Source organism: Myotis brandtii, unplaced genomic scaffold (assembly GCF_000412655.1).
Source record: "Myotis brandtii unplaced genomic scaffold, ASM41265v1 scaffold134, whole genome shotgun sequence".
Taxonomy (NCBI): domain Eukaryota; kingdom Metazoa; phylum Chordata; class Mammalia; order Chiroptera; family Vespertilionidae; genus Myotis; species Myotis brandtii.
Window position 1 is genome coordinate 794,359 of NW_005354756.1, and position 27,074 is coordinate 821,432.

A 27,074-nucleotide genomic window follows, 5' to 3' on the forward strand; every position below is an offset into this window, starting at 1 on the left:
GGAAGGAAGGAAGGAAGGAAGGAAAGAAGAAAGGAAGGAAGGAAGGAAGGAAGGAAGGAAGGAAGGAAGGAAGGAAGGAAAGAAGAAAGGAAGGAAGGAAGGAAGGGAACCTAGCAACGAGGGCTTCTGCATGAATTTACCTTTCATCAGGGGCTCCAAGGCCAGAAACAACTTTGAATGCAGGTGAACTAGCTCATTTCAAAGGGAACTTCTACCTCAGGTGTTCCTGAGTGTCAGGATTGGCTGGCTGGCATCTTGTCTGATCTTCAGGCGTTCCCCCCGCCCCCCACTGTACAGATATAGATGCAGATATGGACACAGATACACATGTAATTATAGATTGTGTTATCTGGTCGTGTATGCAGAGCAGATGGAGATCCATCTGTTGGGGAAGAGCTAGGGCAAGGGTGGGGGCAAACCGAGGGCAGCTGAAGGCAAATGAGACTCAGGTGTTCGGGGCTGGCTCCCCATCTCAGAGTCAGAAGTGGCTGCGTGTGCGTGCATGCGTGTGTGTCTGTGTGTGTGTGTGTGTGCGCGCGCGCAAAACTTCCAGGATAAGAGCAATGATTCAAAGTCTACTTTCTGCTCTACCATTAAAACCTTTTAAAATATTTTGCTTAAGCCCTAGCCGGTTTAGCTCAGTGGGTAGAGCCGTCAGCCTGTGGACTGAAGGGTCCCAGGTTCAGGGCTGGCTCCCCATCTCGGAGTCAGAAGTGGCTGCGTGTGTGTGCATGCGTGTGTGTGTGCATGCGTGTGTGTGTGTGTGTGTGTCGCACACTCTGGCGTTTGAGGAATGCTCAGCTTAGGGTCTGTGCACCTGGCGCTCTGTGACCTTGGCCCTCGTTAGAGCTGGTCGCCCGTCCCGTCCTCACTGCGGGGGAAGGTAGCCGGTTTAGCTCAGTGGGTAGAGCCGTCAGCCTGTGGACTGAAGGGTCCCAGGTTCGATTCTGGTCAAGGGCACATGCCCGGGTTGCAGGCTCCATCCCCAGTGGGGGGGCATGTAGGAGGCAGCCAATCAATGATTCTCTCTCATCATTGATGTTTCTATCTTCTCTCTCCCTCTCCCTTCCTCTCTGAAATCAATAAAAGTATATATGTTAAAAATAAAAATAATTAAAATATTTTGCTTAATTGTTTAATTTATTTACTTGTTTTAAAATAATGGTCAAGCATTACCGTACATTTCTTGCCTATTTTTTCATGTATGTAACAAGCAAACATGCATTATTACCGTTTTGCAAAATGATAACATACTAAGCTACTGATTTGAGTCTCCTTCTCATTTAACAATATTTCATAAATATCTTTCCCTCTTAGTATGTAGAGAGCTGCCTCATTGCTTTATAAAAAACGTTGTGCCCCAGCGCCGTACATTTCTTGCCTATTTTTCCATGTATGTAACAAGCAAACATGTATTATTACCATTTTGCAAAACGATAGCATACTGAGCTACTGATTTGAGTCTCCTCATTTAACTATATTTCATAAATATCTTTCCCTCTTAGTATGTAGAGGGCTGCCTCATTGCTTTATAAAAAACGTTGTGCCCCAGCCAGTACTCATGTCTAAGAAAAGGTAATCTCTAATGATTGTTGAGCAATTGTGCATTTATGGGCTTAAGTTTGTTTTTATGGCCTGGCATTTCCCCCCTCCACTTTATCACTTTTAATTAATCAATTAATTACCAGTCATAACTGAGTCAAGCTAGAAGGACCTTCTGGGTTTTCAAAAGGCCAACATTAACCCTCAATCATCTCAACATCTCTTAACCTTTTTGGATCTTAAAGATAACCTGCTCCGATGCCCTCATGTCACAAATGAGGTTGCCTAGGCTCCAAGAGAGGGCGTCTTTGATTATGGCCCCATTGGGAGTAGAGAAGCAAAATAAGGACTTCTCCCACTGCTCCACACTAGAAGGAATTTCTGTGGGGGCCCAGAGAATGCTGTGACAGGCAGAATAATGCTCCCCACAGATGTCCATGCCCTTACCCCCAGAACTTCAGAATGTTATTGACATGGCAGATGTGATTAAGGTTGAGGACCTTGAGATGGGGAGATTATCCTGGATTGTCTAGGTGAGCCAATCTAATCGCATGAGCCCTTAAAAAATGTGAGAGGAGGCAGAAGGTGAGTCAGAGAGAGAGACAATGGAAAAAGAGGCATCTTGAGATGGGGAAATTATCCTGGATTGTCTGGGTGAGCCAATCTAATCGCATGAGCCCTTAAAAAAATGTGAGAGGAGGCACAAGGTGAGTCAGAGAGAGAGACAATGGAAAAAGAGGCAGGAGAGAGTCAAAGTGTGAGAGGAAATTTGACCCATTCTTGCTGAACTTGAAGCTAGAAGAAGGGAGGTCTGGTCAAGAACTGTGGGTGGCCCTCGCAGCAGGGATGGTCCTCAGCTGCCAGCCAGCGAGGAAATGGGATCGCAGTCCTACAGCCACAAGGAACTTTGTTCTGCCAATAGCACGGATGACCAAGGGAACAGATCCTCCTCAAGAGCCCCCAGGAGCCTGCTAACACCTGATGTTAGCCCATGAAACTCATGTCTGACTTCAGACCTACAGAACTTCAAAACAACACATTTGTGTTGTTTAAGCTGCTATGTTTGAGATCACTTGTTACAGCAGCAATAGAAAAAGAATACAAATGCTATGGTGACAGACCCCTCCCTGCTTCAGAATTTTCTGGTGCATAGCAACTGATGTCATAGAAAAGGTTCTAGAAGAACAGGTAATGGAGAAGGACATATGGTTTAGAAGCTCTTGGGTGAAGGCAAAGGGGTATTAATAAGTGGCATCTGAAAAATCCAGGGAACTGAGTGGAGGGAGAGCAACTTTCTGTAGCAAAGACTGAAGCTGCCACAGGGGCTGTTCCTCCCCTCCCCTGAGAGGGCACCAAGACCTGCAAAAGGACTGGTAGACTGGTAAGGAGGTACGTGGTGGGCAGGAACCAGGACAGGTGTGACAATACCCAGTTGCAGGTGACACTTATCAACAAATTCACTTACTGCTCATCTGATGACAGTTCTGTTGGGAAGAGTAGGTTTTTGTTCATTCATTCACTCATTCCAGAGAGATTTATTGAGTACCTACTATGCACCAGGATCTGTTCTAAGTTCTGGGGATAAAGTGGAGAACAAAATAGACCAGGTTTCTGCATCTCTGGTGCTTACACTCGGGTAATGGGAGATAGACAAGGGAACAAATAAATAAATAAGGTAATTTCTGAAATTGACTTATATTTTGAAGAAAACTAGAGGCCCAGTGCACAAAATTTGTGCATGTACAGGGTCCCTAGGCCTGGCTGGCAATCAGGACCAATTGGGGCCTTCTGGCTGCTGGCTGGGGCCTCCCTTCTTTCCGTGTCACCCTCTGGTGGTCAGCACACGTCATAGTGAGCAAGCAAACTCCCGGTCTCCTAATCGAACTCCTGAGGGGACACTTTGCATATTAGTCTTTTATATATAGAGATAAGAACGATTGTCTGTGATGGGCAGTGGTCAGGGAGTCCTATTTGAGGTGGTGACTTTATTTGAGTTGAGACCATGACCAGAAAGAGAAAGCTATGTGGTGGTTGGGTGGAGTCATGTTGTAGGCCAGTGATGGCGAACCTATGACACGCGTGTCAGAGGTGACACGCGAACTCATTTTTTTGGGTTGATTTTTCTTTGTTAAATGGCATTTAAATATATAAACTAAATATCAAAAATATAAGTCTTTGTTTTACTATGGTTGCAAATATCAACAAATTTCTATATGTGACACGGCACCAGAGTTAAGTTAGGGTTTTTCAAAATGCTGACACGCCGAGCTCAAAAGTTTCACCGTCACTGTTGTAGGCAGAAGAAACAGCATGTGGTGGGAGTGAGATTGGGATGTTCGAAGAAAAACATGCAAGGTGTACGTGGTGGTGTGAAGGTGAACAAGGAGGGGAGAGGTGTGAAACTTGGCTAGAGAAGTTCTCAGGGACTCGGTCAGGAAGGGTCTTGTTGGCCAGGTTGAGGAGTTGGGATCTTGTTTAAAGTACAAGGGGAGTCCATTGGAGGCGAGTGATGTGACAGGATACATGTTTTTAAGAAGGTCTTTCTAGGGCTGTGTGGAGAATGGGGAGAAGGGAGCAAAAGAGGAATACAATTAGGAAACCTCAACAGAAGTTGGAGATGATGATGATCTGGACGAGGATGGTGTGGAGATGGCGAGAGGTGGGTAGGTTTTGGAAGAACCGGGGACAGGGCTCTGATGAATTGTCTGCTGGGGAAGAGGCAGGGAGAGAGGACTGAGCATGACTTTCATCAGCTGAGAAGGGGCCTGTCCTCTGGGAGCCAGACATTTGCCCGAAAATATTGCTTTCTCTGTTGGGAAATGTCAACAAACTTCTCTCAGATGCATTGGAATTTGGTTATTAAGCTAAGGGCATGGAGTGCCCCAGGTCTCAGAAAAACAAGTGTCCACGGGATATTGAGTGCTTCGCATATTTAACTCATTTACTCTTTAAATTAATGCAATTAGGTTAGGGTTACTTTCACCTCGATTACAGCTGAGGAAACAGGCACAGAGAGGCCGAGTACGTCCCTGAGCTCACCCCTGGGATCGCGAAGACCCCAGCTGCTGAGGGTGGAAAGCTGGGATGTGGACCCAGGCCACCTGAGCACTTAGATGCCAGGCCCTCCTCAGCAGCGTAGTTGGTGCACTGGTCATGTCTTTCCTTTTCTGTTTTCCAAAATGCATTTAATGACCAAGTTCCACCTCCACAATAAAGGAGAAGAAAGGATTTCAGCACCTGTAACTAGTGTGAGAGAGAGATGAGTGAGAACGAACCAAGAGGAAGCCATTGGGTTTTGCTGAAGAGAAAGTGTGTGTGTGTGTGTGTGTGTGTGAGAGAGAGAGAGAGAGAGAGAGAGAGAGAGAGAGACCTTCAAAAAAGCAATTTCCTTAGAAAACAAGAAGTTAAGAAGAGGGTGGGGCTGCAGGTATCTGAGTTTACAGGAACTTGCAGTGGAGAATTGAGATGGGAAGCTGTGTCGTGGTTAAGCCAGGAGGGACTCCCATTTCTCTGAACACACTGAGTCGCACCCCCCACCCCCACAGTGCTCTTCTGTCCCTTCACAGGAGCCCCCGTGCCCCTGGGACTTTGGTAGAAACTATCTGTGACTCCACCTGCTCACCTGGCCGCTGTTGCCCAGAATTGCAGGAGCCTGGGGAAGATGAAGGCGTCAGCGGTTCTCTCCCTCATTGGCTACCTGGTGGTCCCTAGTGGCGCTGCGATCTTGGGACGCTGTGTGGTGGCCAAGAGGCTCCATGACGGAGGCCTGAGTGGTTTTGAAGGCTACAGCCTTGAAAACTGTGAGTAGGCCCCTCTCAGCCCCCTTCCTCCTCACCCCTTCTCTCGCCGCCCCTTCCCCAAGCACCCCGAACTCCAGCCCTCCTCCGAACCATACACACACTCCTCCTGTTCCATCTTAGGGGTGTGCCTGGCTTACTTTGAGAGCAAGTTCAACCCCGTGGCTGTCTACGAGAACATAGATGGGTTGTACACGGGCTACGGACTCTTCCAGATTCGCAACCCTGACTGGTGCGACAGGGGGAGGAACCGCTGCCACGTGTCCTGCTCAGGTAGGTCCCCTCCCTCCAGGGAAAGTTTTAAAGAAAAGCAGACTGGGTTAGGGAAGGGGGAGCCGTAGTGCAGGCCAGAGGAGGGGTAGGTCCCCTCCCTCCATTCCTCACTGGGGCCCTCAGGGGCACAGCTTTGAGTTCAGAGGTCTGTCTTTAGTGGCCAGAGTTTACAAGTTTGGAGCAGGGAGGAGGAGGGCTTGGCGGGTGGGGCCCCTGGGGCACAGGCAGAAAGGAGGGCTGTGAGCCAGGCACAGTGGGAGGCCTGGGGCAGAGCGATGGACACCCGCATCCAGATGGGCAGAGGAGGTGTCTGGTGTTGAGAAGAGGCAGGGAGGAAGCTGCAGGCCTGAGAGCCCACTGAGCCTCACGGGTGAGTGTATATTACCCACACTTGGCACCGCACTCTTTTCGAGGGAACAGAAGCTGCCACTGTGACAGGCAGAAGTGGCCCCTGGGAGGAGGCAGGAGTGGGCCAACCCACAGTGAGCTGGGCCTGCTTAGGAGGGTCCAAGCCCCTGTGGTCAAGAGGAGGCGGTTCCTCAAGATTGACTCATCCCATGAGCATTTACTGAGCACCCACTAAGTGCCAGAGGGACTGCATGAGGTCCCAACGGTGGGTGGCGGGGGTGGAGCACCCACCACCAGGGAGGGCACGTCTTTGTCTCCTGCCCCTGCCAGGTCCTGAATGGTGGGGTCCCGGAGGAGAGCAATGGGAGGTGAGGTTGGAGCAATAGGCAGGCATGTGGGGCAAAGTGAGACTAAGCGAAGGGTTTGGGGTTCTGTTTGACAGGCAACAAGGGGGCCCCGAAGGAAAGTTTTGAAGAAAAGCAGACTAGGTTAGGGAAGGGGGAGCCGTAGTGCAGGCCAGAGGAGGACATCGCTGTGGTCCCAGGTGGGAGGTCTTGGTTTCCACATTCCAAGGAGGGAATGGAAGGATGGTTGACAGCCATGTTGGTTCCTCAGAGGCCCTCTCATATGCTGTTCCTTCTGTCTGGAACAATTTTCCTTCTGTGACTCCCTCAACCCGCTTTCCTTGCCTACGCCTTTAGATATCACTTGGCCCAAATACTCTTTTCCCTGATCCTTCAAGTCTAACTTAGGTGCCTCCATTCAAGGTGCATCCCCCACCATTCCAGGTACTCCTTGTATTGTAATTGACTACACTCTTTACCCACTTCCAGACGGCAGGAGCCACGGACAGGGATTTATCACGTGGGTCATTCTTTTCCCCCTACTTCTTATGTTGCCTAACACAGAATATTCACTGTACGCATATATTTTTAATGAAGATATGGTAAGAATTACAAGAAGAAGTGAATAGATTTAAGATGACCACATGCTGCTACCCCCCATTCCCCTCCACCCCCCAGTGCTGTCTGGGAAAAATCTAGGGATAGATGTGTTCTTGGAACCACACAGAAGCCTCTCTGCTGTGAGCACCTGGGCCTTCCCTGACATGCTCTGATGTAGCCATGTGGCGGTTGGGTATCATTCCACTTCATTTTCTCCACAGCTTTACTGAATCCAAATTTAAATAAGACAATCGAGTGTGCCAAGAGAATTGTAAAAGGAAAGCAAGGAATGGGAGCATGGTAAGTGGCCCATCTTTACCTATTCTGTATTAAAGACCTTTACCTTAATTAAGATTTCATCTTACTCTCGGTCTAGTTTTGGCTGCACATCTGCAGTCCCAAACTAGTGGGATCCTCCTCGCCAAGTTAAGCAGAACAACACCATTGCGTCCTACAACCCCAAGGCCACAGAAGGAAGGAGATCATTATCAGTCAAATTGTCTTAAGTTGAACATCCTCCCGCCCCAGCCGCCACTCAAATCTTGTGTAGGGTTATACAGGATGAACATCCTTGTAATAAATCTCTGTGTATATCCCTGATTATCTCTTTCACGTGTATTCCCACAAGGGTTTTTGAATACTTTCAAAGATCCTGGATGCATGTTGTGAAGTGACTGTCCAGCAAGCCTGTACCAATTTACACGAATATTAATACTTGAGTGAAATACCCGTTGACTACACTCTCACCAATTATAAAATCCTTGCCATTTGAAAGGTGAATAGCAAATTTGTCTTATCTTCTTTGGCGTTTTATGATATCCCCTTAGGGTGTTTTCTATTGGGTTATCTGGCTTTTTCTTATACATTTGTCAGGAGTGATTGAAATTCTGGCCATGGTGCTAGAATGGATGGCGACTCTGTGCTTTTCCAAGCTTCAGCTTCTAAAGCGCTGGGGATGGTCTGCAGAGAGGACCTATGCTCTCGTCAAGTACAAAGCAGCTGGAGGGTCTGTGCTGTTCTCCTGTGGGGCCTACCCGGGTCTCCTGAGCAGGGGCAGGAGTGGAGCAGGGGCAGATCCGCAGGGGGACGTGTTGCACTTGTAGGAGCCTGCGTGGTGTTCCTTCCCATAGCCCATGGGCCCTGTACGCTCTGAAGATCTTGTCCAGTCTCTTGCCCATCTCAGAGGTCAGGGCTTTTGTTTTTAGCTGTTGGCTGTCTCTTTGGGAGCTGAGTTCAGCCAGACATTTTTGCCTCCTTCGTGTCTCCGTATCTCCAGCATCTAGCTCTATGCCTGGCACGTCATAGGTGCCCCCTCGTGCCCCTTGAAAGACCAAAGCTGCATTTGAAGCCGTCATCCAGAAGCCAGTTTTATTTTTAATTTATGAAAATAAAATAACACAGACATATTTTAAACTGAAAAATAAACGTACCAGCAGCCTCCCGAAGGCCACCCAGTTACCATGTCCCGTGAACCAGAGAAAAACGATCGCAAAGGTATTTCCAAATCCACGCGGCATCCCAGGGCGTGCGCTGACGGCACCCAGCTTTTTTCACGTATGAGCAGAGCTTGCCCATCCTGGCGAACCTCTCCCGAGCAGCCCCTGCTATCACTGTGACCACTGCTCGGGGCTCGTCTGCCAGTCCCCATCAGAAGCAGTGAGGTTGTTCCATTTGGTTCCTGCTGCTGTTCCCAACAAGTCCACATGAGCATCTTGCTCTCGGAATTTTTATGTTCTTTCAAGCGTGTTCTATGGAAATCCCTTGCAGAAGACCCGCCGGGACCGCTCGGCGCATTGAAACGTTGGAGACAAATTGTTAAATTGGCTCCAGAGAGGGCGTACCTCCAGCTGCACTGCGTGAGGGGGCCGTGCTCCCCCGGCTCATTAGCCTGCAGCATTTCAACTTGTGTGGTTTTCGGCAGTTGTGGCCTGTGAAACAGCGTTCTGTTTTGCTTTGCATCTTTAAAACGTAAAATAAATTGGGCATCTTCTCAGTCTGTCTTAGCCATTTCCTCTGAGCTGCTCTGCTGATCCGTGTTCTTAGCCAGTTTTTCTATTGGGATAACATTGTTTTCTTTTTATTGCTTTTACACATATCCTTCATAGATTAGGGTCATGACACCTTTGTCCATCATATCTTTGTGAACTGGTTTTTTTCCTCAGGTTTGTTCTTTATCTTTTGACTTGACTTACGGTATTTTCATCATCCAGGAGTTTAACATTTTCACAGAATCAAATCCCTCCATCTTTCCTTGTGTGTGTGGCTTGAGTTTTTGTGGGACGTCCTTGTTAGAAAGTTTTCCAGGCTCCAAGACCGTAGAGAAATGGAGCCATATTTTCTTCTGTATTAAAACAGTGGCTGGCGCAAACTGAATCTCACATTGAGTTTTTGTTAATTCAGTTACAAAATAGAATTGTCATGTTTTCATTCTTAAATTTCGGCCTTCTTGGAATTTATTCGGGTATAAGAAGTGAGGTAGGGATTCCACTTTATATTTTTCAAATGGCTAGTGGCGGGGTGGGGGGGTCTCAACACCACGAATCCGTGATTTAATTGTGTTTTAGGTGGGAGTCCCCTTACTAATGGGAGCTGTCTTCTGAGTGTTTAACATAGCTTGCATACCTCGCCTTGACTTTCCAATGAACTTGGAAGCTTGGCTGACCCTCTGGGGCGAGCACTAATGAGCTGAAACCATCTGTACGGTATAGCGCTAAGTAGAGAGATGCCGGGTCAGGCTGATCAAGGCCTTCTCGCTTGCTCAGAATTCCCAGGGACGTGAGCTCTTATTGAGCTAATCAGCAGCCACGTCCTTCCCAAAGCTCAGGTCAGCAGCTCTGCCGAGCTGGGGCAGACAGGAAGGGAGGAGACCAAGACCCCGCATGCCGCAGGAGTCTCTTCTGCAATGCCTGCCCGGCTCGGGGAGAGCCTTGAGATTTCTGAGAGCCTGTGTGTTTCCCCTGCTGCTTTATTATATCCATGAGGGGCAGGAGCCAGAGTCTCCCCTTCGATTCTGGGACCAAGGACCCCGGAGGACTCATGGAGGCCTGCCCGACAGAATTCCTAATGGCCTGCAGCTGGCCTGGGGACACCCACAGTTTCTGGGTTGGGATAGGAGGACCTGGGTTGTGGGGACTGGATCCCTGGAGAACCTGAGCTCTGACTCCCTGACTGTCCTCTCCGCAGGAGCTGGGAATAGGGGGATCACTTCCAGGGGCGCCAGGATAGAGGTTAGAGAAGCGCAGTGCAGCGGACCTGGGCAAGTGGAGGGGCTGCTAGGAGTTTGGAAGGTGAGGTAAGGCAGGCGCATGGAAAGGTGAAGGAGGCCCTGGCCCAGGGCACAAGGGTTCCCATGTCAGATCTGGGGTCTGCCAAGTGCTCCATGACACTGCGCCAGTCCCAGAACTCTGATGCTCACTTCAGAGAAGTTAAAAATGCCGACCTTGCAGGGTTGGGAGGAGTCTTTCCGTTCACAGTTCCTCCTCCCCACCTCGCGGTGTGGGATTTATGGAAAGAGGTGTGTTTGTTGCAGGGTTTGGGGACTCAGGGGTGAGCATTCGAGCATAGGGAGCACCAGCATGTTAGGGTGTGGGGGCGGCAGCCAGAGACACACTTGAGATGCACAAGAGCCTTGAGAAATATGCCCACAGCAGGAGTAGCCTGCTCCAGTGCCCCAGGGGACAGGGCGCGGTGTAAAGGGGCCCATGGGGGCTGGATCCCTGGAGAACTTGAGCTCCGACTCCCTGGCGGTCCTCTCCGCAGGCCCTCCTGGACCCTGAACTGCCAGTACTCCGACACCCTGGCGCGGTGGTTGGACGGATGCAAGCTGTAGCTGCCGGGGCGGCCCTCGCCACACTCCCAGCTGAATGTTCTGAATGAAGACGCCTTCCTGTGTGCGGCCTTCACTCAATCCCGCTTGACAGCTCCAGGTGGAAAAGGACAAAAGTTTGCTTCCTTCCAGGGATGCAGGATGCAGAATAAACCAGCCACTTCTTCAACCTGGGCCAGAGGTCTCCACTTGTGTGATTGTACTGTGATCGTCACTATGCTAAGCATCATTTACCGTGATTATGACTTATCATTAATTAATCTCAGATGGAGGGTTTGGAGGAAGGAAAGGATCTGGAAAATGAGATGTGTCTATGAATATTAAGTAAAAAAAAAGGAAGAAAAGAGGCAGTGGGAGAAAAGGGGTGTCAAAGAAGAGCAGAGGAGAGGCTTCCGGTCTAGCGCGTAGAGACGCACAGGTGGATGGAGGAGACCACAGAATCCCCTTTGCCCTTCTGTGGAGAGAATCCAGTGACAGTTGCTCTTTCTTATAAAGAGTTAAGTTTTTAAATATATTTTTATTGATTTCAAAGAGGAAGGGAGAGAGAGAGAGAGATACAAACATCAATGGTGAGAGAGAATCATTGATTGGCTGCCTCCTGCACGCCCCATACTGGGGATTGAGCCCCCAACCTGGGCATGTGCCCTGACTGGGAATCGAACCATGACCTCGTGGTTCATAGGTCAATTGATGCTCAACCACTGAGCCACACTGGCCGGGCAAGAGTTACGTTTTTAAAAGTAACACGTACTCGCGCTAGAGGAGCTGTGAAAGATACAGAAGCATAAGAAAGGAGCGTCCGCCATGATCCTGGCACCCAAAGACAGCAGTGCCACACTTCAGCGGCACTCCATTTCAGCCCTTCTCTGTAGACGGCTTTCTTTTCAGCAGCGCCATATAAGCCCGTAGGTAGAGTTCCTCTTTTTAGAAAGAAAATCATGGTAACACGTTGCTCCCCTACACGTGTTTCGATTTTAAGCAGAAAGGGGTTTATTTCCGAAGCTCAGAGGCCCACAGGGTCTTGCAGAGGAGGGAGCAGCAGGTGTCAGCTCAGCGGCCGGAGACAGGCAAGTGGGAGCAGCAACATCGGCTCCCCAGGAGCCAGGGCACCTGCGGGAACCCGAGTTCTGATGGGGTTCAGCCCAGTATAGGAGGGAAGGACTGGAGGGCGTCGGAAGGGCTCATCTCAGTGGTGTTAGAGACTCTTCAGAATGACATCTCAGTGCCGGTGAACGTTCCATGGTGTGAACGCACTGCATTTTATGAACTTCCCCCCACACTGTCAGCGTTTTAGAAACCAGTAGCGGATGCTGGACTGCGTGTTTGTAGCACTCTTAAAACAACACAAACAGCCTATATTGGGTGAAGAGAATGCGGAGAGTACAGATAGTCATGAAGAAGGAGAGGAAAGACTCCCACCTGCCCCTTACCAGAAACAAGTTGTTCTCATTGTCGTCAGCCACGTGGAGAGGACCTGGGCACAGGGATGGGGTGTCCATCACTGTGGGCGCACCCTCCCCACTTCAGGGTGAGCGTGTGCACGTTCTCGTCCTTACACACACGGACTGCTACCGGGCATACGGTTTTGTAGCTTGTGTCAGTTAATATTTTGTGGTCTTAATAGTCTATGGCGCATTCCAGCGCTGTTTTTAACGACTGCGCAGTATCCGCTTATGTGGACAAACTATAATGTACATAACCCTCTGTTAGTCTCTTCAATCCAGACAAAAAGTCAGCCGCACAAGCGAGTCGTGGCCACCCAGAAGGCAGGCGGGACCCTTCTTTTAGTTATCCTTTGGCCACTTTCAGAAAGGAGCAGAAAGAGCTCTGAGTTAGAATTGCAGGGGCTGAACTTCTGCTCGAGTTCACTAACGACTGACCAGCCTACTCGGTTGGTTTCATGGCCCTCCCCGCTCTCTAGATAAAAGGCGGTCACAGCATGAATTGGACAGTGAAATGCTGCTGGCGGGGCACTTGCTGTTGAGGCCAACGAGAAGCGCTTGAGACCGTGAGGCAACTTCCTCATTGAGCTGGGTGGGTCCCGAAGTGATAATGCCCCTGCCCTCCACCATTAATGCAGCCTGCAATTGACGTGCGCCCCGGCTCCTCAGGGGCCACCCAGCGTGCTGCCGCCTCCTTCCAGCCCATTACTTCGGCGGCGGCTCATCGTGTCCTCTAATGGCCACTTGTGTCAACATGGGGGTGAGGCTCAAGGACAGAGCAAATGTTAGTGTATTGATTGGAACGGCCTCTCTGGGGGTTCCCCACATCTTCTGACGAGGCGCCCTCAAACCCGCTGATAACGGGCGTTCCTGCTAGCACTCATTCTGGGCCCAGGTCTCCCCGTCTCGTTTACAGAACGATCAAAGCCAGATTAAGAAATCTCAACGTCTCCTGTCACTATTACTTCTATCACCAGCAGCTACCACATGAACTCTAATTGTACACATATTACACTGTCAGGCCTTAACATACAATATTTTCAAACCTTGAGTAAACCTTGCAAGATCGGTATGAATCATAACCATGACTCAGGTGGAGAAACTGAGGTTTGGAGGGACTAATTAACCTGGCTTTACTCCAGTCTGATGAGTGAGGGAAATGGATTGGTATCTACACAAAACCTATAGTTCCTCCACACAGCTCCCTCCGAACCCTGGGACTATATCAGTGCTAATTCTCCATTCTACCCATTAGGTAGAAAGTTGGGTCTCCAGCTTTTTCTTTTTAAAGTATGTTTTTACTGATTTTAGAGAGAGAGGAAGGGAGAGGGAGAGAGAGAAACATCAATGGGAAACATTGATTGGCTGCCTCCTGCATGCCCCCTACTGGGGATCTAGCCCGCAACCCAGGCATGTGCCCTGACTACTGGGAATTCCGTGAGCTCCTGGTTCGTAGGTTGACGCTCAACCACTGAGCCACACTGGCTGAGCCTGAAGCCTCCTTCTTGCTCTTCCTCCTGTTAATACCTATTCCTTCCTCACCCTTGTTTTCACTGTGAGAGCTGCTGCCATCCCCCTACACCAAGCATGTCAAACTTGTGGCCCTTGTTTATTTGGCCTGTGTTAGCCTTTGAGTTTGACATCCTTGCCCTACACTGTGCATAAGATAGACATAAGTGCAGATCTACAACAATCAAGTTTTGTGTCTCACTCTTGCTTACAGATGTGATATTGATTATGAAGTTGTTGTTTTTTTTAACCAGAAAAGATAAACACACGGTTTATAGTCCATTTCCCTCCAATAGATGTGTATCTTTCATTGTGCGTTCCTCCCTACCCACTACCTGACCAGAATGCACACACACTTGCATAAAGCAACGGGCTGTCTCTATCAGGAGAGAACATGCGATTGTCCAATAAACAAATTCATTTGGGCTGAGTTAGGGTCATTTTAGGGAGGAGGTTTAGAGCAGGGACCTTGCCATTCAGTAGACCTGGGTTCCAGTTCCAGCCTATGACTCACTAGCGGTGGAAGCCCCTGAAGTTGGTTGCTTTTCTAGCCTCAGTTCCCTGATCTATAAAAACAAGGAAATTGGCAGGAAAACTGGGAAAGTAATGATTGGGGATATATGAGGATTAAGTGAGATGTACATAGTGCATTATTATCCTAAACAGTCGAGTTCTAGCTAGTACTATCTCCCCGATAGCAATAATAATTTCCTTGATAATTAAACATCATTACGACCCAAAAACTTGAATAAAGTAAAAGCCTGGTGAAGGATGATTTGTCCAAGACTCTCTCTTCCCTGGACCAAAAGATCTCACACACACACACACAAACACACACACACACACACAATGTCTACATTGTCTGTCTGCTGTGGGCTAATTTAGTGCATTCAGTGACTAAGGAGTATCTTTCTAACACTTTGTTGGGCAAGGAAGAGAGAAACGTATCAGCCCCTGGGACATCAGACAAGCGGTCTCTAAATATTGGCTTTGCTGTTGGTAAAAGACGGGGTATATGCTACCTGGGGCGCCATTCCCCGGCACACAGTAGGTGATCCATATGTGTCCTCTGAATTTGGATCTGTTTTCTTATTCCTTCCAGAATGCAGTTGGCTAGTTCTGTTTTGCTACCACTGACACTTTTGAAAGCTTCCAAGTGCTTGTTAGGACACAGTGTAATCCCAGAGGCGTTCCTTTTCCCTCCCGGAGAGCTGCGGCGGCGTTCAGCTCTATGTGCCCTAGAATAAGCGCAAAGATGAGCGTAATCCTTGTGGATTCTAGCAGAAGCCAGTGACCAGAAATCAGCCTTCCGAAGCTTCTCCCACCGGGTGTTCTGAAAGGCAAATGTAAATAACGCTTCCTGTGTCTACTTGTTTGGGCAAAGGCGGATTTGTTTCTGTAGAATTTTATATTCTACAGGGATCTGCACCCAGTGAAAGGGGACTTGACAAAGAAGTCTGTAAATCAATCGCGTAAGCTTTCCCCTGAAGCTTGGTCTTTAAAATACTTGTTGTTTTGGGTCACTTTTTTTTGGTCATTTTTGGCTAGATTTTCCTTCCAGAAAGCTCCAATTTATTATCCCAGCAATAAATTCTGGCTCCTTTCAGATGCACTGTCATTTCAATGTTGGTTTTCATTTTTTTTCCAGCTTCTTTCAAAGTTCAGAATCATTTTTAAGCCAGCTGGCTTTGATCACTCTACACCACCAACAAAGAATACAGCCAACCCCTCTTTTCCTCATTGTTTTTAAATGAAATTCTTAAGTAATCTCTTGGTTTAGTCAATTCGTTAAAAAACTTTCTTTAAACGAATTAAGAGAGATTGAAATACTGAAATCTGACAAAGACAAATTTAAGATTTTATCCAGGTTTTGGAGTAGGCACTTATAAAGAGGGTCAAGGACAGGAAAGTTCCAACATTGGTTATTGTATCGGTTAGCTCTTGCCACAATAATGCTGCATAACAAACTATCCAGGCCTCAGTGGGCTCCAACAGTAAGCATTTATTTTTCTCTCTTATGTCTGCAGGTCATTGGATCTAAGCTGGGCTCACCAGGACTTGGCTAGAGCTCACAGTTAGGTTTAATGCTGCTCCATTAAATTTTCCATTTTTCTGGAACCACTGAGCTACCCTTGGGTGCTCTTCTTAAAAAAGCACAACCTCACAAGCATATTTCAAGCCTCTGCTCATGTCACATCTGCTAGCATCCCATTGGTCATAGCCAATAACACGGCCAAATACAAAGTTCAAGAGCGGAGAACATACCTACCATGAGGTAAAAAATAAGTCACATGACCTAGCCCAACATCAGTGGATCAGGGCAGTACACACCTCCTATGGAGATGTGAGGTGGAAGTGAATACTTGCTAAACAGTCATCTTCAACCAACGCACTCTGGAAGCTCCAGGAAAGGTAAATCCTACAGTGAGCGGAGGGTACATTGTGTCACTTTCCAGGCCTCGGCCTTAAGAAACTGGCAACTCACACTTTCTTTTCCATGGAGTGCTTGCTTTGGGACCCAGCTGCCATGTTGAGGGGAAACCCAAGCTGCCCATGGAGAGGCTCATGTAGAGAGGAACCCACAACCAGCACCATCTCAGCAACATGTCTGAGCCCTTCGGCAAGTGGCTCCTCCCGCCTCAATCCAGTTGTCCCAGGTGATGCCACGTGGAGCAGAGACAACCTGTCTCTACTGAGCCTGGCCCCGGTCGCAGATTTGTGAGCAAAACAGATGCTTGCTGTTGGCATAAGCTGCTCAATGTGGAGTGGCTGGATATGCAACAATAGATGAATGGAGCAGCCAGCTAGAGGTGTTTTTGTTGTTGTTGTTGTTTCGTTTTTTTCTGTTGCTTACAACCAGAAGAGCAGTAGCACAGAGATTAAACATTTAGATCTGGAGTCAGGTTGTCCTGGTCCAAATCCGGTTTCGTCACTTGCTAGGTGTGATTTTTGGGCAAGTTGTGACATCTTTCTGCACTTCAATTTTCTCACTTGTGAAATGAGGCGAGATAAAGAAAAACAGTCATTTTCATCTGGTTGCTGTGAGAATTGAGTGAGATTGTTCATGCAAAGTATCTAGCATAGTCTAGCACAGTGAGCACAAAGTTTGCTAGCCACTTTCATTAATGCACAAATGAGCATTAGGAATGGGCTATAAGGTACCAGAGCTGTATGTGTGGAACCAGCTGAGTTGAGCTGGGGTGGGATGAAGTGAGAGTCCCCTGACCCCAGTATGGGATGCTGGTGAGCCTTTTACATGGAGGAACAAACACAGTCCACTAATCTACCTCTTGTTGTCAACTTGAAGTCAGCCCATGTGGCCCATGATGAAGCACTTGGGGCAACTCAGCAAAATACCAGAGTACTTCAGGGGTTGAAGATCATCTAGAGACCTTAGTACAGTCTCCAGAAAGGGACAAGCTCCAGGTAAGCTGACTCAGCCACCTGAATACTGACTGACAACGACAGAACAGATACACAAGTTTGGCAACAGATATATTACTTGCTGCTGGTGCCCTAAGGCCCCTGGGTCAAATAATCATACCTTGATTAGTTTCAGAGGCCACAGTCTCTGCTGCCCTTGAATAAATGCCCCGATGAACACGCTTGGTCCCTGGGACAGAGATGCCTGGGAGAAACTCAAGGAGATAGGCTGCTGACTTTGCACCTATCCTACCACCCTGGGACCCTGCCACCCTGGGACCAGCTCACAAATCCCGCATGGATGAGCCCTTGTGGGTTTTGTCTGCACTGCGTGTTTCCACCTCTGTGACCGTTCCTGACAGCTCTAGGGGAGAACCCAGTCGAGGCTGAATCTATCACATTCTCTGACCTTGAACTGAAGGACCTAGACCTTGGGTTGCTGAGTCATGGTCACGCCAGTACACCCGAGAGGCGGTCAGCAAACCTGCTGCCGAGTCCACAGACCTGCCCTTGGCCCCTGCCCTTCTCCAGCCTTGGGTGGGCTGGCTTTCCTTTTCACTCTGTGGCATCCAGCAGTGTGACACCGCAAGTGCTGCTTTCTGTTTGAGCTAGCCAGAACGGGCTCCTCTTGTTGGCCACCCTAAGAAACTTAATATAAGGGAGATTAAAACAAAAACAAAACAGCAAAAGATTTACCATGGGCACGGACTGAGGGTTCAAAGAGATGTTGACCAGCCCTGTGCTGAGCCAAGTAGGTCATGAGTAGGCTTGACACCTACATTGTCTCCCTTCCCTGCTCCTGCTCTTGGCCCTGTGCTCAGAGACACACCCAGGACCACAAGAAGGCAGACTGCTCTGCCGCATCGTCCTATTGCCTCAGGGGCCGGCAGCCCTCCGCCCAGCGCATCTACATGCTAATGCAATTTCTGAGCCTGATATATTGTAAGCGTGGCTACAAATCCTGGGTGATTTATTATTGTCCCCTAGTTCTATAGATCAGAGACAATTTTTTATAAGTTCTTGCATTTGCTGAACAATTTAATATGCCATTGTCTAGGCAACAGAATTTTCCTCAATTAGATTTTAAGGCTAATATGGGGAGGAACTTTCCCCCTTCCTCTCCAACAATATTAGGAAAGGCCATAAGTCCTGATCAAGAGCAGAATTTGCCGGTGCCTCTCGGGGAACTTCAAACCTGATTGTCTTCGGCAGCAGGACTGCATCCGACCTTCTGATGTCCTGTTGAGGCACCTGAGGCTGCCAGTGGGAAGAACCCAAGTCTCAATAGAGTCTGGGTACTGGCCATGCAGAGAGGCCCCCATCAGGGGATGCTGACCTTAGAGAATGAGTCACTCTTCAGCCACATAAGCGCAGAAATTCAATCTTTTCATGCCCCGAGTTATTGGATGCTTGAATAAACATAACCACCGAGGGACCCGAGAACAAACCAGAAGGAAAATTTACTAATTCCAAGCAGTCTGGAGTGTCACACCAGTGGGGTGAGCACATTTTCTTCCCAGAGGCACCGCTCCCCTGGAAGCCAAAGTATCCGAAGGTGGCATGGTGAACATGAACTTGGCATGCAGGGCTATCACTGTGTCATGGGTACTTGGAATGGCTACAGCTCCTCCTGGGCAGGGGGAGGGCAGGCCCCGCTCAGGTGCAACCGCAGACCTCCTTCAGGCTCCCCTGGTTCATGAGCGTCCATCCGGGGACCCCCATCTCCAGTGAAGGCCTGGGGCTTGTCCTCCGGCTTCTGTTCTATTGGTCATGAGCTGATTCCTGGCTTAACTCTCAGGAGACTCCTCATTCCCTCCTCCGCAGACTCTTGGGGGTCTCTTTCAGTCACCTTGACGCGGGCAGATCTTGGTTTTGACTGGACTTGAGGGCGGGGCGGAGGAGGAGTTAGGTGACTCAGGTTGTAGTTTGGTGACAAGCTGGGGGACGGTGTCCTTCCGAGCGCAGCAATAGTTGCTGTTTACGAGTGCTGTCCAGGGACCTTTGAATCATTAGCTCATTTAGTGCTCCCAATGCTCCTATGAGTAAAGTCCTAGTGTATTTCCCAATTGGCTGAATGGCAACTTTGAAAAATTTCCTTGTTTTGTGTAAGTATTTAGTTCTCGTTTACCAGTTTTCATTTTGCCTTTAAAACAGCAAGCGGAAGCCCAGTGAGTCTTGTTCCATTTCCTGCTGCCGCCACGGGAGCCAAAGGGTGGAGAGAGGGGAGAGCGGGGAAGAAGGAAGTGTAATATATTCTTTAATAAGGAGGATTCTTATGAACATATCCTTCATTCATGTTTTCTTGGTCATAAGGATAACAAATTTTTACGAGTCTCCATAACCAAGAGCACAGTCTCATGAATGTATTCTCCTATGCGCCCCCCCCCCCAACCCCCCTTGATCTTCAGCTGCAGCAGCTGGGAGCTGGGGGAGACAATAGTCAAATATTCAGTAAAATCCTGTTATGGAGACAAGATGAAAGCTGGTTGATGAGAACAGAATACTTCAAAGCCTCAAGTGATTGGGTGGATTGTTCATTTGGCAGCCGGGCTCTCAGCACGCTGGGTGAACTGGCCATTGAGTTGGCTTTGGCTAACTGTCTAGGTGCCTGAATGACCTGGAGTCCTCTGCCAGATGAGGAAGCAGAGGCCGGAGAGGTCGAGGCAGTTGTCTGAGGTCACAACACTAAGCGTTAGAGCCACAATTTGACAAGGCTTGTCTGAAGGAGAGCCGGTGTCTTCAGCCCTCCAGCAGGGTTAGCGCACAGGAGAGAGGACAGGACATGACGCAGGATGGTTTCCTGGTGTCTCCGAAGAACTGAATCGGGGTAAGCTGATGTGCAAGTAACAAAAGCTCAAATGCTGACAGAAGTCAGGAAGGTGAGAACACAATTGAGGGGCTGCAAAGGAATTAGAAAAATCTAATTTACTCTAAGAAAAAACACAATGTAAAGGGTCACTTGGCACTAATGACAGGGACGCAATAGGGGCATGCGAGGACTGTGGTGCACTGATGGAGTCACCATCAGGGCTGGAGACCTGATTTTTCAAGAAAAGTTGTACTTTGGCCCTACCCGGTTTGGCTCCGTGGATAGAGCGTTGGCCTGTGGACTGAAAGGTCCAGGGGTCGATTCCGGTCAAGGGCATGTACCTTGGTTGCGGGCACATACCCAGTAGGGCGTGTGCAGGAGGCAGCTGATCGATGTTTCTCTCCCATCGATGTTTCTAACTCTCTATCCCTCTCCCTTCCTCTCTGTAAAAAATCAATAAAATGTATATATTTTTAAAAAAAGGAAAAGTTGTACTTTGATATCCAATCTCTCAAGATGTAAGGGTAACATCAAAAGATCCTGTAGAGTGAGGTACTGCTCACTAACCACCTTGGTGGGTCAGACACAGTACTCACCGCACAGCCCCTCCCTGAGGTGGGCGCTGTCATTACTCCTACTGAACAAATGAGAGACCAGAAGCCACAGGGCCAAGAGGTGGCAGACAGAGCCAAGACTGGAACTCAGATCTTCCCGGCTCCAAAAGTCCTGCCTGTTCCATCCCATGATATGCTCCTGGCTCCTTGCATGGTGCGTCTCCCCTCCCTGATCAAGCCTTGACTATCAGGACAGAAGTGAGCATGACTGACCAGTTACTGCGACATCAGTCACTGCCACAAGAGCATGAAATTGTCATCCGGGAACCGAGTGTACCGAGACAGCTGGCTCCAGCCCACAGAGGCGGGCAGCACTATTATTTTAAGAATCCTCCCGGGCACAGAACAGCAGCCTTCATGTCTGTGGAGTTTGGCACAGGGATGGTGCTTCCCTCCCCATCCATGGGCTGTGCAGGAAGACCCAATGGGAAAACCCAGTCTGGACCCTCTCTCGTCTGCTGCTCCTCGTGAGAAATAGAGGACTGACAGTCTGGAGATCTGGCTTCTAATTCTCACCCATCCCTTTATTGTCTGCGTGAACTTGGCTCCTCGCTCCCCCACACTGGACCTTGGTTTCATGGGTTACAGGAATTGGACCTATGAACACAGGGGGTCCCATCAAGTGCAGTAGGAAGGGGCTGACCCCAGACCCAGCTTCATCCTTGAACAGGGCAGATAAGATAATCTCCAGGTCCTGTCTCAGAATCAAGGGAAACATTCATTGGCTATAAATATAGGGTGTCCCTCCCAAAAAACAACAACACATGTATACACAAACTTTGAATAATTGTAAAGGCAATGTTTATTAAAAAAACATTTTATTTTCAAAATTGAGCTATCAGCTGGGACACCCTGTACTATATTTTATTGTGTGCTTGTTCTAACCCAAGATCCTAGAAAAGATGGACATTTGTTTATGCCTGCATTCACATAACCAACTACTCTTTAGAGAATACCTTTGGTCTAGACCTTGAGCGTGGCATCACGGATACAGAAATAGGTAATATGAGGCCCTTGGCCTTGAGTGTCAGGAAATGCCACTGGAAAGCGATGAACAGGAATGAGTAAGACGGAAAAGAGCTTGGGCTGTCTCTGCTTCCCCTGAGTGGTGGCCTCAATGAGTCCCTGTAGGGAATAAACCATAGCAGCTTATCGAGAAAGGTCTGCTCCATCTGGACAAGGGCCAACTGCTTCCCGCATTGCAGAGGGGAGAGGGGACTCCCAGAAAAATCAGGAAAGGCTTCATAGAGGAGGTGATGTTGAGTGGAGCCTTGAAAAGTGCACAGGACCTCAGCAGTTGGAGATGGGAAGAGGATGTTCCAGGCAGAGCAAATGTCTGCAGTCCCCCAGACATTGTCCAGGGCAAACCTGTTTCGGCTGGATGCAGCAGAGGCTGTGTGAGAAGAAAAGGAAGGTGGGGGCATATGAGAAAGCTTCTGAAATCAGGCCAAGGAGCAGGCGATTCTGTCGAGGAGACTTGGTGGATGAGCTCTACCAATCAGGGTCCTGGGTTACAAACCACAGAAATCAATTCCAAATACCGGTAATCACGAGAAGAATCTGTTAGGATATGATAAAGCTCACAGAATTGAAGGAGGGGCTGCCCAGCCAGACTTCAGAAACTACAAGACATCTAGAAGGGAAGAGTGGTAGGGAGTCATGAACGGTGCATTATGCAGCTATTGCTACAATAAAGCTGCTTAACAAATAGTCCTCGACTCTTGGTGACAACAACCAACCTTTTATTTGTCCTTGTTCGTAGGCCTGGGGGTTGGCTGGGATGGCCCTAGTTTAGGCTACACCAAGTTCAGGTGTATGATACATTTCTCCTCAATTCTCCTCGGACCAGTGGCTCCCTGGGGCTTATTGTTTCGTAACAGAAGGCAGAGGAGCAAGCCAAACCATAGAAGAACTTTTAAGACCTCTGTTCCTGTCCTGTTCAGTAATATTCCATTGGCTAGAGCAAGTCCCATGGAGAAACAAAAGGAAAAATAAGAGGGTGGGAATTCATGAGGAATGTATGTGTGTGTGTATGTGTGTGTGTGTGTGGGGGGGGGGGTTGTGTGGATGGAGCGGTACAGTCAGCCTACGCAGCCAGAGCGAGAGCAGAGGGGCAAGGGCTTCCCAAAGGAGCACAGGCTGTTGCTGCCTGAAGAGGTGACGCTGAGAGGCAGGCATGGGAAGAGGCCTGCTGCACACCTGCTGGGACCGGGGCCGGGCCGAGGGCCTGTGGTCTGATCAGCCCGGGCAGCTCACTATCTCCTTAGCGAGTTCAAGCGGAGTGTGGGGAGTTTTGAGTCTCACTTCTACCCTCAAGATGACCCCTGACCTCTGGCCTCCCATGACCTCTGCCCTCTGTCTCTCAGGCCCCTCAGACTGTGGAACTCCCAGCTGTCGCTGGTCACACCCTCACTGTGCGTAGAGGCCTGTCTTTGCTCCTGGTGGGCGGTTACTCTCCTGAAAATGGCTTCAACCAGCAGCTGCTCGAGTACCAGCTGGCGACTGGCACCTGGGTATCCGGAGCGCAGAGTGGGACACCCCCCACAGGTGGGCTAGGGACCGGAGAGCACAGCGTCTCTCATCCACCCCACGCTCTATGGCCGCTGCCCCTCACACCTTGTTACCTCCCTGTCTTCCCCTGACCCTACCCAGATCCTCAGGTACCATCTCTTGAGAATGAGGAGTCAGTTTCTCTGTCTAACACCCTCCCCTTGACTCCATGAAAAGCTGGCCTCTTCCTGTCCAATAATGCTGGTCACCATCTCCTCTCCCAAGAGCACTATCCCTCAGATAGTCTCCTTTCTCTTCCTCTCCTTCTATTCTTTGATCACTGTCCCCAGGACATTCTGGCCACCCCGTCTCCCTCTTCCCTTCCCCAGAGCCTCTGATGGTTATCCCTTGAGCTCACGGGAGAGAGAGGGGTTGGGAAGGGCTCCTGAGTCTGTGGCCTCAGGGCCTGGGAAGGTGTTGTGGTCATGAGAAGGGGAGCCCGGGAAGGTGGGGGCCTTCCTGATCCCCAGGCCTTCCCCAGCCTCTGTTCTCACTCTCCCCCGCCCCCCCCACCGCCCAGGTCTCTATGGTCATTCTGCCGTCTACCATGAGGCCACCGACTCTCTCTACGTGTTTGGGGGTTTCCGCTTCCATGTGGAGCTGGCAGCCCCGTCCTCCGAGCTCTACTCCCTGCACTGTCCTGACCGAACCTGGAGCCTGCTGGCCCCTTCTCAGGGGGCAAAGGTCAGGAAAGGTGGTCTTGACAGATGGATGTAGTGGGTGGAAGGGAGGGGGCCTCCCTATCCCAATGATCCAGGACTAGTTCTAACCTGGACTCCTACTTCCCCTTCTTCACAGTCCCTTGAACTGAACTGTGACATCCCAAGTCTCCCCTGCTTCCATCCCTGGCTTGGAAGAAGGAATCCTAGACTAGGAGTTCAGAGGCCTGGGTTCTGTTCCTCCCCGCTCTTGGTGCAGCCCTGGCAGGCCCCTCCCCCTTCCTGGCCTCCCCATCTGGAACTGGGGCTCTGAAGCTCCTTGCACTTCCTGCCTTCAAGGCCAAAAGAGCGGGGTGTGGGAGAATTTGCAACCTTGGATGTGCTGGTTAGAGACAATTGCATTTTCCGTCCACCCGACATATTTCCAAGTCCTTCACAGATGCCCCCAGCCCCGCTGGTGAGGTTACATGAAAATGTGACGTCCATTTTAAGCAGTCTGGGCTAGTTCCTGGGGAGTAGCTTGTAACCAGTCTAGGGCCTGCACTTGGTGCCAGGGGTCTGCTTGTCCAGGGACCAGGCCCACAGGTAACGGAGCTCACAGAGCACAGGGTGTGGGAGTGCAGGAACAGGAGGTGGCTCTGGGGCCCGCTGAGGAAGGAGGGAGGTTTCCTGGAGGAAGGAGGTGAGATCTGAGGAAGGATCACTGGGTGGGCTGGTAGGTGCTGGGGTGTAGGGAGAATCAGCGTGGCCAGTGGGCTGAGAGAGTGAGCAGAGGACTGTGGGCTCTGACAGGCCACCTGTCTCCCCAACAGCCCCGCCCCCGACTTTTCCACGCCTCAGCGCTGCTAGGGGACACCATGGTGGTCCTGGGGGGACGCTCGGACCCTGATGAGTTCAGCAGCGATGTGCTGCTCTACCAGGTCAACTGCAACTCCTGGCTGCTGCCTGACCTCACCCGTAAGTTCATTGCTGTCCCTGCGAGCCCCCGGCCTGGGACCCCTGCTCATTAGGAGTCACTTGGGTCCCTCAGACTCTCAGGCAAAGCTCCTGTCCTCTCCATGGTATCTAAACACCCAAGGGGATGCCCTCCTTCCTTCCTTTTTTTTTCTTTTTTCTTAGAAAAGTTTATTTTGCTGCTTTTATTGGGGTCTATGGTGGGGGCCTAGGATTTCTACTGGCTCACTCATTATTGGTGAATTTAATACATAAGAGCAGAATTTAAAGCACAGGAAGAGCCCTAACCGGTTTGGCTCCGTGGATAGAGCGTTGGCCTGTGGACTGAAAGGTCCAGGGTTCGATTCCGGTCAAGGGCATGTACCTTGGTTGCGGGCACATACCCAGTAGGGCGTGTGCAGGAGGCAGCTGATCGATGTTTCTCTCCCATCGATGTTTCTAACTCTCTATCCCTCTCCCTTCCTCTCTGTAAAAAATCAATAAAATGTATATATTTTTAAAAAAAGGAAAAGTTGTACTTTGATATCCAATCTCTCAAGATGTAAGGGTAACATCAAAAGATCCTGTAGAGTGAGGTACTGCTCACTAACCACCTTGGTGGGTCAGACACAGTACTCACCGCACAGCCCCTCCCTGAGGTGGGCGCTGTCATTACTCCTACTGAACAAATGAGAGACCAGAAGCCACAGGGCCAAGAAGTGGCAGACAGAGCCAAGACTGGAACTCAGATCTTCCCGGCTCCAAAAGTCCTGCCTGTTCCATCCCATGATATGCTCCTGGCTCCTTGCATGGTGCGTCTCCCCTCCCTGATCAAGCCTTGACTATCAGGACAGAAGTGAGCATGACTGACCAGTTACTGCGACATCAGTCACTGCCACAAGAGCATGAAATTGTTATCCGGGAACCGAGTGTACCGAGACAGCTGGCTCCAGCCCACAGAGGCGGGCAGCACTATTATTTTAAGAATCCTCCCGGGCACAGAACAGCAGCCTTCATGTCTGTGGAGTTTGGCACAGGGATGGTGCTTCCCTCCCCATCCATGGGCTGTGCAGGAAGACCCAATGGGAAAACCCAGTCTGGACCCTCTCTGGTCTGCTGCTCCTCGTGAGAAATAGAGGACTGACAGTCTGGAGATCTGGCTTCTAATTCTCACCCATCCCTTTATTGTCTGCGTAAACTTGGCTCCTCGCTCCCCCACACTGGGCCTTGGTTTCATGGGTTACAGCTATCAGACCTATGAGCACAGGGGGCCCCATCAAGTGCAGCAGGAAGGGGCTGACCCCAGACCCAGCTTCATCCTTGAACAGGGCAGATAAGATAATCTCCAGGTCCTGTCTCAGAATCAAGGGAAACATTCATTGGCTATAAATATAGGGTGTCCCTCCCAAAAAACAACAACACATGTATACACAAACTTTGAATAATTGTAAAGGCAGTGTTTATTAAGAAAACATTTTATTTTCAAAACTGAGCTATCAGCTGGGACACCCTGTACTATATTTTTATTGTGTGCTTGTTCTAACCCAAGATCCTAGAAAAGATGGACATTTGTTTATGCCTGCATTCACATAACCAACTACTCTTTAGAGAATACCTTTGGTCTAGACCAGAGGTCCTCAAACTTTTTAAACAGGGGCCAGTTCACTGTCCCTCAGACATTCCACACATGCGCACTGCGGGCCCGGGATGAGTCGGCTGCTAAGCAGGACAGGCAGCGGCAGCAAAAACACCCGGCGGGCCGGATAAATGTTTTCGGCGGGCCGCATGTGACCCGCGGGCCGTAGTTTGAGGACTCCTGGTCTAGACCCTGAGCGTGGCATCACGGATACAGAAATAGGTAATATGAGGCCCTTGGCCTTGAGTGTCAGGAAATGCCACTGGAAAGCGATGAACAGGAATGAGTACGACGGAAAAGAGCTTGGGCTGTCTCTGCTTCCCCTGAGTGGTGGCCTCAATGAGTCCCTGTAGGGAATAAACCATAGCAGCTTATTGAAAAAGGTCTGCTCCATCTGGACAAGGGCCAACTGCTCCACATTGCAGAAGGGAGAGGGGACTCCCAGAAAAATCAGGGAAGGCTTCATAGAGGAGGTGACATTGAGTGGAGCCTTGAAAGGTGCACAGGACCTCAGCAGTTGGAGATGGGAAGAGGATCGAGAAAGGTCTGCTCCATCTGGACAAGGGCCAACTGCTTCCCGCATTGCAGAGGGGAGAGGGGACTCCCAGAAAAATCAGGAAAGGCTTCATAGAGGAGGTGATGTTGAGTGGAGCCTTGAAAAGTGCACAGGACCTCAGCAGTTGGAGATGGGAAGAGGATGTTCCAGGCAGAGCAAATGTCTGCAGTCCCCCAGACATTGTCCAGGGCAAACCTGTTTCGGCTGGATGCA

The 27,074-nt window shown here is 49.6% G+C and overlaps 2 protein-coding genes across 2 annotated transcripts; both read left to right on the plus strand.

The window, feature by feature from the left end:
• The first annotated feature begins 5,203 nt into the window (after window positions 1–5,203).
• On the plus strand, window positions 5,204–10,733 carry LYZL4 (lysozyme-like 4). Its single transcript, XM_005860394.1, has 4 exons — window positions 5,204–5,342; window positions 5,463–5,612; window positions 7,126–7,204; window positions 10,664–10,733. Exons 1-4 carry the CDS (start codon window positions 5,204–5,206, stop codon window positions 10,731–10,733), a joined length of 438 nt encoding a protein of 145 aa, XP_005860456.1.
• Window positions 10,734–22,594: 11,861 nt separating this feature from the next.
• LOC102263264 (multiple epidermal growth factor-like domains protein 8) lies at window positions 22,595–24,971 on the plus strand. The gene is made up of 4 exons (XM_005860434.2): window positions 22,595–22,684; window positions 22,894–23,074; window positions 23,598–23,761; window positions 24,549–24,971. Exons 1-4 carry the CDS (start codon window positions 22,595–22,597, stop codon window positions 24,744–24,746), a joined length of 633 nt encoding a protein of 210 aa, XP_005860496.1. The 3' UTR covers window positions 24,747–24,971.
• Window positions 24,972–27,074: the final 2,103 nt, after the last annotated feature.

Coding starts and splice junctions, on each gene's coding strand:
- LOC102263264 (XM_005860434.2), top strand. CDS start 22,595: ATGGAGCGGTACAGTCAGCCTACGCAGCCAGAGCGAGAGCAGAGGGGC. Junction 22,685..22,893: donor GGCTGTTGCTGCCTGAAGAG/GTGACGCTGAGA, acceptor TCTGTCTCTCAG/GCCCCTCAGACTGTGGAACT. Junction 23,075..23,597: donor GAGTGGGACACCCCCCACAG/GTGGGCTAGGGA, acceptor CCCACCGCCCAG/GTCTCTATGGTCATTCTGCC.
- LYZL4 (XM_005860394.1), top strand. CDS start 5,204: ATGAAGGCGTCAGCGGTTCTCTCCCTCATTGGCTACCTGGTGGTCCCT. Junction 5,613..7,125: donor CTGCCACGTGTCCTGCTCAG/GTAGGTCCCCTC, acceptor TTTTCTCCACAG/CTTTACTGAATCCAAATTTA. Junction 7,205..10,663: donor AAGCAAGGAATGGGAGCATG/GTAAGTGGCCCA, acceptor TCCTCTCCGCAG/GCCCTCCTGGACCCTGAACT.